The sequence below is a fragment of the Canis lupus genome, chromosome 1 (assembly GCF_003254725.2).
Source record: "Canis lupus dingo isolate Sandy chromosome 1, ASM325472v2, whole genome shotgun sequence".
Taxonomy (NCBI): domain Eukaryota; kingdom Metazoa; phylum Chordata; class Mammalia; order Carnivora; family Canidae; genus Canis; species Canis lupus.
Window position 1 is genome coordinate 48094578 of NC_064243.1, and position 13385 is coordinate 48107962.

Here is a 13385-nt window from a genome sequence, read left to right on the forward strand (position 1 = left end):
CTCTCTCTCTCTCTGTCTCTCATGAATAAATAAATAAAATCTTAAAAAAAAAGCAAAAAGCCCTAAAACTTTATAGCCATTAAACAAAGACTCCCTATTTCTTTCTCCTACTGGAAACCAGCATTCTATTTTCTTTCTCTATGAATTTGCAGGTTCTAGGTGCACATATAAGTAGAATCATACAGTGTTTGTCTTTTTATGACTGGCTCATTTCACTCATCGAATATCCTCAAGCTTCATCCGTGTTGTAGCTTATTGCAAGTTTCCATCCTTTATAAGACTTTATATTCCAAGATGCATATTCCATAGTGTGTATATGTCACATTTTGTTCATTTGTTGATGGACACTTGGGTTTGCTTTTACCTTTTAGCTTTTATGAATGGTGCTGCTGTGAACGCAGGTGTACAAGCATCTCTAGGAGTCTCTACTTTCATTTCTTTTGGAGATACACCCAGGAGTGGAATTACTGGTTCGTAGGGTACTTACATGTTTAATTTTTTTAATACTATTTCCCATAATAGCTGTACCATTTTATAATCCTACCAACAGTGCATAAGGGTCCTGTTTCTTCACATCTTCATCAACACTTACTATTTTTAGGTTGCTTTGTTTGGTTTTGTTTTTCATAGTAGCCACTCTAATGGGTGTGAGGTGAAGGTTTGCTTGGTTTTTGCCTCAGTAACATTTTTTTCAGTCGGGTATGATTACTCTGATCATCTCTTATGCCACTTGCCCTTGCTTCTTGGGAAGTAACTTTTATTTATTTATTTTTTTGGGGGGGGAAGTAACTTTTAATATGTAGGTTGGCTTTGTTCTCTGTTCCTCCAACATCTAATGTCTTTTTCTTTTCATGTTCTGGAAAAGCACGTCTACTGAGTCAGCATCACCAGTTCAGCTTTCCAAGCTCTCAATTCTGCTCCTGCTTGTTGGTAAACAGTTTGCTCTGCTTTTGTGTTCTTAGTTTCCTAGATTTGTCTTTGTTCTAGTCTGATGTTAAGGTACCTGGGTGGCTCAGTGGTTGAGCATCTACCTTCAGCTCAGGTTGTGATCTGGGGGTCCTGGGATCAAGTCCAGTATCGGGCTCCCTACAGGGAGCCTGCTTCTCCCTCTGCCTATGTCTCTGCTTCTCTGTGTCTCTCATGTATAAATAAATAAAATCTTTTTTTTTTTTAAGAGAGATTGTTCTAGTCTGATGTCTCTTGGCATCAGCCTGGTTTCTCCTTCTATCTTCTGGTCTCCTTCTCCTAGAAGCAGGTCTTAAATGTTTTTGAAGCCTAAGTGCTTTCTGGAATGTGCCCTGGTTTTCCCACTGTTGTGTGCTCTGAGAAGTTGTTGGGACTCTTTCTCCTGGCGGGTGGCATTGTGTTGTCAGAAGTTCTCGGTTGTGTCTTCAGGTTGAACAATTACCAATGAGTATGTCTTCTTTGTTTCTCCCCTTCCTGTGGCTCTGTTGGTGGTGGTGGGCCCTTCTTAGATCTCTGGGGAAGATAGGGTGATACACAACATCTAACCCGATTTTTCTTGTCAAGGCCTCAAGTGCAGCTCTGTCCAGCTACAGTGGGATTTTTCTCACTCTTGTCGACTAAGTTAACTGATGTCACAAACCAAGAATCACAAACTTGTGACCAACAGGCTGCAGATAGCCCACGGGCCTTTTGTGTTTGGCCTGCATGAAGTCTAACATTGATCATTTTAATGCCTTAAAATGAGCCACAGGTTCTCCAGCTCATGACAGTCCCCACCTGACCTTATTGTCTCACACCCAGCTTGCTTCCATCATTTACGCCTGGTGCCTGAGTCTGTGGCCCCTGCCGCATGTGCTTAGAGAGGCCGACACACATTAGACCATGCACACTGCCCGCAGGATCCCAGCTTATCTCTTCGGATCTCAGGGTGTTCCCACAGAGCTGAGAATTTTTCTTCATTCACCAATCCACATGTCTTCGCTGGCCCCTACCATGTGCCCTAGGCATACTTGGGGGATGTGAATACAGGACTGAGTATGACAGGGGGCTCCTGTCTTCTCTCTGAGGTCAAGTGAGAGGGAGGGTTACTAATGTTTTGCAAGAAGTGGTGGTAGCAGCTTGATACAATCATTTTCTTATCTTCATCTTGATTCTCTGAGTCCTCCCCAAGTTACCTAGGATTTAATCACTGTAATCAGTCTTTTTTTTTTTTTCCTGTAAAAAGCAGATCAACAGAGCTAGCAGAAAAAAAACTCACTGTTTTGCTTTGTAACTAAAAACTATCTTAGACGTGAGATTACTTGAAATAAAGAAAAAAAAATTCAACTGTATGGTTGCACAAGACTACTTCAGCTGGGAATTACCAAACAGGTGGACAAGCTAGCACAAAGCAGTGAGGTTGCTCAGTTTTACAGTATTTGGCTTCTTCATATGGACTTTTTGCAGCTTATTCGTCTGATGAGCCACCAGGGCCCTCCTGAGGTGTCCTGGCCATCAGGACATTGGGTGGAGAGCAGATCTGCCCAGGGAAATGTGCTTCTGTAGACATTCCCAAAATCCTGACTCTGCAGACCAATTTTCACCTCTTCTTGTCCATTGCGTGGTGGAAAATACATTAAGCAACTCTTGGGACATCGTGCTGACTTTTTGAAGAATATTAAGCGTGGATGGGACAGTTAACCATCTGCAGATGCAAGTAATTTAGATGCAAAATAAAACTGCTTTCCAACAGGCCTGTTTGGCTCACTACTTGCTGATAGTAACAGGTCAAACGATCTTTCTGTTCGGGTCATCCATTCATTGTATCATAGAACGTTTGTATACTGGAATTTGCCAAGTGCTTTTCAACAGTTATTTCTTGTTTGCTGATGAAATGACGGTGTTAGCAGAGTTCAAGGCTATGGAAATGGACGCTGGAATCTCCAGAAGGGTAGTTAGAGCTGGCTCTGCACCATGTGCTTGGCATTTATGCCAGTGGTCCTCATGCAGAGTCAGGGGCAAGGTCAGACGCCAGGTTCAGCTCTCTTAGTACTGTGGCTTCTGTTGTCTCCACCAACCCTAGGCTTTTGCCTTTGAGATGTATTTGTCAATTGATTGAGCAAGTTTTAAAGAAGTCTTGATTCTGAGGAATGTAAAAGCATTAGCCTATTGCTGAGCTCAGAAAAATGTTCCAGGAAGCTTTCATAGCCAGATTTTGATCAAACATCTGGGAGAAATAATACACACTTCCTCTGGTTGCTGTGAGTCAGTCTACCCTGCGTTGGCCCTGACAAGGACAGAGATGTATGGGTTCGCTGTTGCAAGGTCTGCTCGCCTCTTAGACGATAAGAGCAACAAATGGTCCCCTTTTTTGCATCTTGGGATTGGTGTGGACAGGGAGCATCATGAAGGGTATTTGCGAATCATTGCTTAGGCTGGCCTTGGCTGGCCATAGGGGATTGTGGTTTGACTCACTGCTGGATTCTCAGCTCTGACCTCCTTCAAGTCCGAGCCCTGCCCCATCCCCAGCCCTGTCTGATACGTGGATGCTTTTAGTCCCAAGAGTAACAGGCTGCAGAGTGTGACCGGGTAGATTGGCCGAAAAGGTCACTTACCACCAGCAGAAAAGTCCAGAAGTGGAGTTCATTTATTAGATGGAGGTCTCCTGGGGGGTGGGGGTGAATGGGTGACGGGCACTGAGGGGGACACTTGACGGGATGAGCACTGGGTGTTATTCTGTATGTTGGTAAATTGAACACCAATAAAAAATTAATTTATTAAAAAAAAAAAAAGATGGAGGTCTCCTGCTTCCACTTCTGATTTGGCTCCTCAACTCTCCTCGTCTCACGGTTAGCTCTTGTCCTGCAGGTAAAGATGGAAGAGTTGCCCACAGGCAGGTGTGCAGGTGTGCTCCCTTCCAAGGAGTGTGAATTCACCGCCCGCCCCATTCATCTCTCCACGCTTGGCCTGAGCTTTCATCCCGTTTGCCTTCACATGCCAGAGGGAAGCTTCCTAGGAGCTGAGTTCCCAAAGTGTTTTGTGTTGATTTAGTAGATTAGATTTTCGATTTTATGGTGCAAAATTTCCCTGTCTCTCTACAGACATATCACAGTTGAATATTTTATATATTTTGGCTCTGAATGGCAGCGACTGGTTATCAAAATTCTGTTATCACAATATATAAATGCCCTGTGTATTTTTCCCTTGTTCTAGTCACTAAGCATTGGGAATCACAATTTATTTACTCATTGTCGAACACAGCAGTTTCTCATCAGTTGAAGGGGAGAAGCTGGTTGATGTCTTCTAACAGTTACTAGAGCTGCATAGATAAAGAGGATATTTCTCTTAAAAACGGGTAGTTGAACATATATTTGTGAATTGACTTACATTTACAGCAGTTGTAAGCATTAATTAAGAAAACTGCATTTAAGTTTATATATAGCCTAAAATAACCTCATGGAGAACTTATTTTGATGAATACTTTATAGACAAGAATTAATAAAGTTTTAGTTTTTCTTAAAGTCTCAACATCCGGGAATTGGCAAGTTTTGTGGCACATTATTTTAAGGGTGTGAATAACTTGTAACACCTGCGTGTTTATTTTTTTTTTTTTACGTCCTGATGGATGTCAACAATTCTACATTTCCAAGGTTTTTGAAATTGAGGGTGGTTTCTCCAGAAATTTGGGAATTGTCAAGAGCACAAGGTATTTTGGGATTTGGCTTCCAGCAATGAGCAAAGGGCCCTGTTCCTCACATGACCAAGCCTGGAGGAGATGCAGGGATGCAGATGAGCCCTAGTAGCTGCTGCATGAAGAGGTCATTTCTCAGGTGGTCCACTTTGGACCCAGGTCCCGGATCTCCATGAAGCACACTTCAGGTCCTTTCAGGAAACTTCTCAGCTAGTCTGTTAGCTCTTAGTAAACCTTGTGGTTAACACAAACTAACCTTAACATATCCTAGGGATGATCTCCCCCTAGCTAAATAGACAGCATCAGGTTTTTTGTTGACTATCCTTCCTGCCATTATTTACTGCCATAAACATAATTAATTGATCATTTTGATGGTAATTCTGTCTATCCTTATAAATTTATTCAGAAAACACTTATGTACATACTATATGTTGGTCACACACCTATGTTAGTATGTATACATTGCATGTACCTGTTACATATAGGGTAAAATGGACCCAAGCAGAGACTCTCAGCTTTGCTGCTAACTGGTTGGATCACTTAACCTGTATAGGAGGTCTGTAAAGTAGGGGATGGGGCCAGAAATTTGAACACTGAGAACCCTTGCAAGACTAATCTTATGGGATACTATGTACCTACCTCTTATGAGCTAAATACAGCACCAACCACGTCTCTATCTGAGGCTCCCTTTCTGCTTGTTTTACAGAAATGTGAAAATAAAAACTGGAGAATGGTTCTTTGAGGAACGAGCCAAGAAATTTCCAACAGAAGGTAAATGCTCTGAAAATTTTTTCTAAAGTAAAGTGATATATTCCTAGTTGTAAAATATTTGGTGTTAAGACTTTGTATATAAAAAAACTTTACAGGTTGGGGCAGCTGGGTGGCTTGGTCAGTTAAGCGTTGGACTCTTGGTCTCAGTTCAGTTCTTAATCTCAGGGTCATGGGTTCAAGCCCCACATTGGGCTCCACACTGGGCATGGAGTTTGTTTAAACAGACCAACAAAAACTTTACAGGTCATGGTAGACAGGCCTTTCCCTTCGACCTTCTGCTCTGTTTGGTTGTTTTCCTGCACCTGCCCCCTGGCCCACACTGCTCAGCATCTTTGTTGGTGGTATTCCCCTCTATACCCCAGTTCTAACCTCTCCATGGAGTCTCCCAGACTTCCTGATTGTGGGAGTGGGGTTTTCCTCCTCTGAAACACCAGCAGCTCTGGTTTGTTCATCTTTTCCATAATTGTGCAAAGTGCCATATGTTATATTATTTGGATACTTCTCTTTCTTTCCATTAGCAGAAACTGTGCTTTTTAAATTGTGTTAGCCCCTTATAGCACGAAGCACGAAACCTTGCTCATGATATTTGATTAAAATGATTGAATAACTGAAGGTTACAGGCAGTGAATGGTATTAGGATTTAGCAGATATTGATGATTAGGAAGTGAGGGCCTGTCATGATTCAACAAGTGCAAGCACGCACATGGTCTGGGCACCTCGATTATCTTATAAAGTGTTTGCAAAGCTGATGTAACTGTGTAATTGGTAGCTAGGACTGGAAACCATGAGGGAAACTAGTTGTGCTTTGGTAACAGCAGTGCCACATCAGGATGTGAGCTGCACAGACAAGAGAGTAATGTATCTGACAAAGGTGCACACATGTGTCCTCAAGATAAAGTGGAGTCCACATGCTCTGTGAATCACATTCGTTCACAGTGGTAACACACATCCTCTGCGATGTGGGACAGCAGGGACCGCACACAAGAGGCCAAGACTGACCTAGAGGGAACAGGGTGACTTGAAACCCTCTTTTTTTTTTTTTTCTGGAAAAAGTGATCATTTGAGATAAAGGAAGAAGCTATTTAGCCACAACCCAAAATGTGTTGGCAAGGAAAGGAAGCCATTTGTCTGAGCGTTGACGTTCAGCTCTTATAAAAGGCACTGTTAACTAAGGTTGATATTCAGTCGGCATTAAATTCTCTCTGGATTATAGTCCTGATTCTTCTTACTCAAGAAAGGATGATGTCTCTGCAGAGCTTATTACAAATCTGGAAGAAAGTAAGGTGCTAATGGGCATGCTCAAGCAAAAGAGTGAGCAAGTGTGTATGGTCTCACCTAGGACAGTGCTTCTCAATGCTTTTCCTTACTGCCCTCTCTCCTGTCCCAGCCTTGTTAACACTTTTTCCTAAATGCTACCTGTCCATGAAAGTTGACTATCCCAGGTATTTTTCTGTTCATGTACTGAGGCCTTTTGGAGCACGCTAGGATTTGTTTCCTCCACTAATCACCTTTTTTCCCTCCCTGGGGCTGTCGTCCCCATTTAGGGCATAATCTAGGCAAGCATGGCAGCATGAGGTCTACGTTTTATTGCTTTGCTTTGGGTTTTTAAAATACTTTTTTGTTGGGGTGCCTGACTGGCTCAGTCTGTAGACATGTGGCTCTAGATCATGGGGTTGTGAGTTCGAGCCCCATGTTGGGGAGTAGATTGTACTTAAAACTTTTTTTGTCGGGGGCTGAGGTTTTCTTCAGGTGGTAGTGTCTCCTTTTTCACCTGGTTCAGGTAAGACTGTAGGGAGTGAAATTTCTAGAATTCCTCAATAACAACTCCACTCCCAGGGACCTGTCCTGGAAACTTTTTAATACACTGTTGAAAGTTTTAGTATCACTGTTTTGATTAGGGAAATTAATTTGCAGGCCAGAACATGGCTGTGTGTGCATGCATGTGCACACATGTGCGTGCATGTATCTGCATGCTCCTTACCTTCTCATCATCTTTCTGGCACTCTTCCTTTTTTTTTTTAATAAGATTTTTATTTATTTACTCATGAGACACACACAGAGAGAGAGGCAGAGGGAGAAGCAGGATCCCTGCTCAGTCCCAGGGCCCTGGGATCACCACCTGAGCCAAAGGCAGATGCTCAACCACTGAGCCACCCAGGTGCCCCTGGTTGCTCTTCTGGTGAGTAGAAGTGAGTGGAAGCAGTAGGCTGGCATGGTGGCCACCTGACATAAGAGGAATAGGCTAGGAATGAACCTGAACTCCCAGGTTTTTCTTATTTTGTCCAGTGACTTTCCACCAGAATGAAAATATCAAGAAAAAAAAAAAAGCAGACAATGAAAGTCAACCTGAGAATAAATTATCCTTTTATTGTTTCTCCCAAGGTATAAAAGAAACAACCAGCACAAAAGAAAACACCAAATTCTTGACCCTTCTACAATTGCTTCCTCAAATGCTGAGGTGTCTCATTTTCTTACTGTCTGATTGTAGGCGAGGTGGGCTCAGAAGGCATGGGGAGACCAAGAAAAGTGCTGTGCTGGGCCCAGTACTCAAGCAGTCTCGTGAGCACAGGTGGGTGGAGGTTGGGAGGCGACAAGTAGGGAAAGGCCACGAGGGTGAGATGATGGCTCATGTGGACAGGTGGCTCTGCACCTTACTGACATCTGTGCTCTACAGACAAGGTGGCACAAAACTGAGTTGACTCGAGTCCATGCGCTGTATCTGCCGAGGGCCAGTTAGGAAAATAGAAACCACGTGGGGATTTGAGCAGGGAGGATCTAATTTAGGGAATCGGTGAAGCAGGTGTTACTGGAGGAAAGAAGGCAAAAAAGGAAGCCTGTGGGCCCCCAGCGGTGGTTTAAATGCAGGAAGCTGACCCTGGGTCACGGGGCGATGCACTGGGTCACTGCCGCCCTCCCGCTCTCTGGCACCTCTGGTGGGGAGCCCACTGCAACCCCTGCTCTCCCATGTGTTTGAGACCGAGATTCTGCGTATTACCTAGTGTTTGCTCTAACAGTGTGAACGCCGCTCTTTCCACCTTCAATATCCTGATTGGAAGTTGGAAAACGAGATGGTCGTTCGAGACACAAAAGGGTGCAAGGCGGCCCAAATCTGTGCCTCTTTCCATTGCTGGACCACAAATTTGCCCAAAATGTGGTGGGTTAAAATAATCAGTATTATTCTATAGGGTCTTTATATGGCCTTCAGCTGAAGACAGAAACTGGAGCTGGAGGATCTGCTTTCTCCAGGGTTCATGCACATACCAGGTGTGCTGGTGCTGCTGATGGCAGGAGGCCTGGGGTCCTCCACCCCTGGGGCCTCTGGGCAGGGCTGCTTGGGTGTGTTCACGGTGGTGGCCGGCTTCCCCCAGGGCAGGAGGGCCAGAGAGACAAAGACAGAGCCCGACCTTTTTATATTGAATTATTTTTAATTATGGTCAAATATATACAACATAAAATTTACCATCTTAACCATTTTTAACCATACAGTTCAATGGCATCTGCTGCATTTACTTTGTTGTATAACCATCAGCACCATTCATCCTCGGGACTTCTTCCTCCTCCCATATCTCCCCTTTCCTCACCTCTGCAGAACTCCTAGGAACTTCTGGTTTTTTTTGGATTAAAATACTTTACTTGAGAGAGAGAGCACAAGCAGATGGATGGGCAGAGGGAGGGAGAGAAGCAAACTCCCCACTGAGAGGGAGCCCTCCACGGGACTTGATCCCAGGACCCCGGATCATGACCTGAGCCAAACATCGACACTTAACAGACTGAGCCACCCAGGTGCCCCTCTATTCTACTTTCTACTTTCTGTCCCTGTCAATCTCTTTTATGGCCTTGCTTCAGAAAGCACATGCTGTCATTTCTGCTGTGTCCTGTGGTGACATAGGTCTTGTTCAGGGTGGGAGGGATGGCATAGGATACATCAGGAGACCAGGGGCCCTGCAGCCCACCAGGAAGCTGGCCACCCTAGCCTGTATGCCGTATCCTAATCCACACACCTAAGACTCATACCCGATTCCCTCCCCCAACCAGTCAGCAGATCCTGACATTTCTGCCTCCCCAGTCTCTTGAATCTTTGCCCCACTCTTCATCTCCACTTCTAACGCAGTAGCTCCTACCTGGTCCCCAAGACTCCACCTGCCCTGTCCGCATTCCAGCCTCCACTTTGTAAAGAGGGAGCTTTCTTTTCCCTTTTAAAATAAATTGTTCATTATCCAATTATAGAAGTAATGTACTTCAGAATATTTCAGAAATTCAGAACGGTATACAGAAGTCAATAAAAATCCACTACTCAACAAACTACTGTTAATTACACACACACACTCTCTCTCTCTGTCTTCCAGACTTCTTTCTAGGTGATGTTGTGCATGTGTGTGTGCACATACAGACTTAAATTTTTTTTAATTATTTATTTATTCATGAGAGAGAGGGAGAGAGAAGAGAGAGGCAGAGACACAGGCAGAGGGAGAAGCAGGCTCCATGCAGGGTGCCCAATGTGGGACTCGATCCTGGGTCTCCAGGATCACGCCCCGGGCTGAAGGCAGGTGCTAAACCGCTGAGCCACTTGGGGTTCCCCCAGACTTAAATTTTTTAAATGAAGATTTTCTTTTTAAATAATCTCTACTCCCAAAACATGGGGCTCAAAGTCATAACCCTAAGATCAAGGGTTGCATGCTCCACCGACTGAGCCAACCAAGCACCCTTAGACTTACAAATCTTTTAAACAGATTTATGATCAGGCCATATGTAGATTTTAATCTTCCTTTTAACATTCAATATAGCACAAACATTTTCTTATGCTACTAAGAGCTGTCCCAATGCATATTTAAAATATATCAGATGGATGCACTATCTTGTCAGTTTATCATTGTATTCAAAATTTTGTATCACAGATAACTCTGTGATGAACATCCTGTACAGGTATCTTGGTATCTCTGTTTATTTCGTTTGGGTAGATTCTAAGAAAAAGAATGACTGGTCAAATGTGTGAACACTTGAAAGGCTTAACTATGTTCTGCCAAATTGCCTTCCGGGAAGTGTGTGCTCATTTACACCACCCTGGCAGGGTACATGAGCTGTCCTGCCACGCTCTGGTCACCACAAACTCCTATCCCTTGAAACAGGATTCCAAATTACATTGACTCTGAATGTAAAAGTAACATATATTCATTTAAAAAATTTGAGAAGTAAAGAAAAGCATAACAAATAATGTTAAAAATACAATGACTTCACCCTGAAAACGTTTGTTAACATTTTGGTGTACATCATTTCCGTTCTTTGGTGAACATCTATGAATATCTATGTCTGTGAGGGTTTATGCGTGTGTGTGAATATATATACAAATATACACATATATACACATGCACACACATTTTTAAAAGTATTGAGATTAAACTATTAAAAATTGATGTTTTTAGGTAAAAATGATTGAATAAAGGCAATTTTATATGAACCAAGCTAATTTATATAATTGGGACCCAATTGTATATATAGTTTTATACTATTTCTTTACATAATTTATGAAGAACATTATTCCATATCCTATCCATCATCAACAATATAATTTCAGATGACTACATCTTACCCCAATGTTGGAATATGACTTTATTCATTCATTCATTCATTCATTCATTCATTCATGAGAGACAGAGAGAAAGGCAGAGACACAGGCAGAGGGAGAAGCAGGCTCCACGCAAGGAGCCGCATGCAGGACTGGATCCTGGGACTCCAGGACCATGCCCTGGGCCGAAGGCAGGTGCTAAACCGCTGAGCCACCCAGGGATCCCCATGACTTCATTTATTGAACCAAATCACTATTGTTGTACAGTGAGGAATCTTCCAGTTTTGAATTATGTTTTTGGGAGTTTATAATATCAAAATAATAAATAAAAGTGCAATGGACATCTTTGTAGGTAAATCTTTGGTACATCTCTGAACATTTCTAGAAAAAGAAGGATAAAATGAGAGGTTAGGAACATTGCCTCTGAGAAGGGTGTACCCTCCTTACCTGTAGGGATTATTCTTAAAACAATCCAAACCTTATCAGTTTGATTTAAAAAAAAAAAAAACAACATTAGGGTAGTCTGAAACAATTAACTGTTGTTTTCATTTGGATTAATCTAATTACTAGTGGAGTTGAATATTTCCTACTTGTTTGAACTTCTGGCATTCTTTGTATGTTAAGGCTCTTAGCTCTCTATCCTGTTAGCTGCACCTAATCGTTACGTTTTTTGACATAAGTTTTTTCTTAGATGTATTCAGTCAACTCTAACTTTTCTGCTATAATCATTTGAGGGTTGGAGCTATGAGTAAATAAGTGAGTGAGTGAATGAATGAAGTAAGGATGGAGCTACTTGCAGACCCCAGGCGATGTTCTCTGTAATAGTACCCAATACTAGAACTTAGCCGGGAGAAGATACCTATGGCTACAGAGAGCTCTGTTCCTCTTTAGCATCCAGAAACTTAGAGCCAAATTTCATGTCCCATCAAAGGAATTCTAGGAATCATTATGCCCTCTGTCACCCCGCTTCCTTTTTATATGCCTATTTTAAGGGTTCTATTGGATATGTGCCTTTTAAGGTAAATGCTCCCCAAATTTCCTTGAAAGTAGACAAAGGATAAGTAATAATCCAACAAAGAATAACTGATATTAATTGTAGCAGTTTGTTGTGTTACTTTTCCAATCCTTAAAAAGATTTAAAAGCAAGAAAAGATGAACTCCAATTTTTCATTTTGCAGCTAGATGGTACAAAAAATATTTTAAATATTTAAAAATATTTTAAAAATATAGATGCTTTTCTTAATTTTTTTTTCTGATTATAGACTGGCTTTTTCCCTCCTCTAAGATTTTAGAATTTGATATTTGGTTTCATTGTCTTAAAATAATTCCTTGTATACCGTATTTGCAGTTCATCTGGGGTGCATCAGAATGATCAGAACATAGAGACCTTTGTAGGGTCTGAGTGTTGCGTAGGCAGCTAGCTACCCAGCCATCTGGTATCATCACCTCCTGCCTCTCCACCCTCAGGCAGTTGGCCATCTCTGCACTGAGGGTTTTTACTGTGGCTTCTGGGAACCCTGCTTCAGGATCAGCAGCAAGCTGTTTCAAATTCAAAGTTCCTGATCCCATGGGACCAGGTGTGACTCAAGAATGTGTATTTAACAAGTCCCCAAATAAGTTTTTATGCATGTTAAGTTTGAGAGCCACTGGTAAAGTAGCAAATATAGTAAACAATTATGATGACACTTTTCTAGATCACTAATAACAGAACCGAAACTGAAAACTGATCTTATTTTGGGGGGCATCTGCTAAACTTATAAAGACAGCGCCCTCTTCTGGCTCCTTGCTGTGAATGTGTGTTTTACTTTCTTTGGGTTTCTTTGGTTTTGTTTTTTAACAACCGTGACATTTTATTACTTGATCTTTGAGTTTAAGGGCAGAAAGATGACAATACTATTTTTTTTTCAAGTTTCTATATTTTTTCGAGTTACTATATTTTTCAAGTTTCAGAATGGTTAAATATTATATATAAACAATTTGTTGTGACTTACACTTCATTGTTAGTATTTGGGAAATAAAATAGTTTGGGAAGGCCGTACCTTGATATAGCCTCTCATAATGGTCTCAATGATCCATTATCTAGCTAACCAGGGACATATTGTGTCTCATAACCATGAAGAAGAAGAAGTTTTATCACCCCCTCCCAGTAGTAAATGTGATTTAATTCTTTTTTTTTTTTTTTTAAAGATTTTATTTATTCATGATAGCCACACAGAGAGAGACAGAGAGGCAGAGACACAGGCAGAGGGAGAAGCAGGCTCCATGCAGGGAGCCCGACGTGGGATTCGATCCCGGGTCTCCAGGATCGCGCCCCGGGCCAAAGGCAGGCGCCAAACCGCTGTGCCACCCAGGGATCCCTGATTTAATTCTTCATGTAACTTTTTAGAGTATTATACTTCTAGTGGGCAGCTTGGA

General features: G+C 42.2%; 1 protein-coding gene across 7 annotated transcripts in view; it reads left to right on the forward strand.

The window, feature by feature from the left end:
- SYTL3 (synaptotagmin like 3) overlaps nucleotides 1–13385 on the forward strand; it is a 93641-nt gene that overhangs the window by 31145 nt on the left and 49111 nt on the right. For all 7 annotated transcript variants that reach the window (XM_025422640.3, XM_025422636.3, XM_025422638.3 and 4 more), the window contains one exon: nucleotides 5343–5407. In XM_025422640.3, the coding sequence (XP_025278425.1) occupies nucleotides 5343–5407 (65 nt within the window). The remainder of the gene's footprint in view (nucleotides 1–5342; nucleotides 5408–13385) is intronic.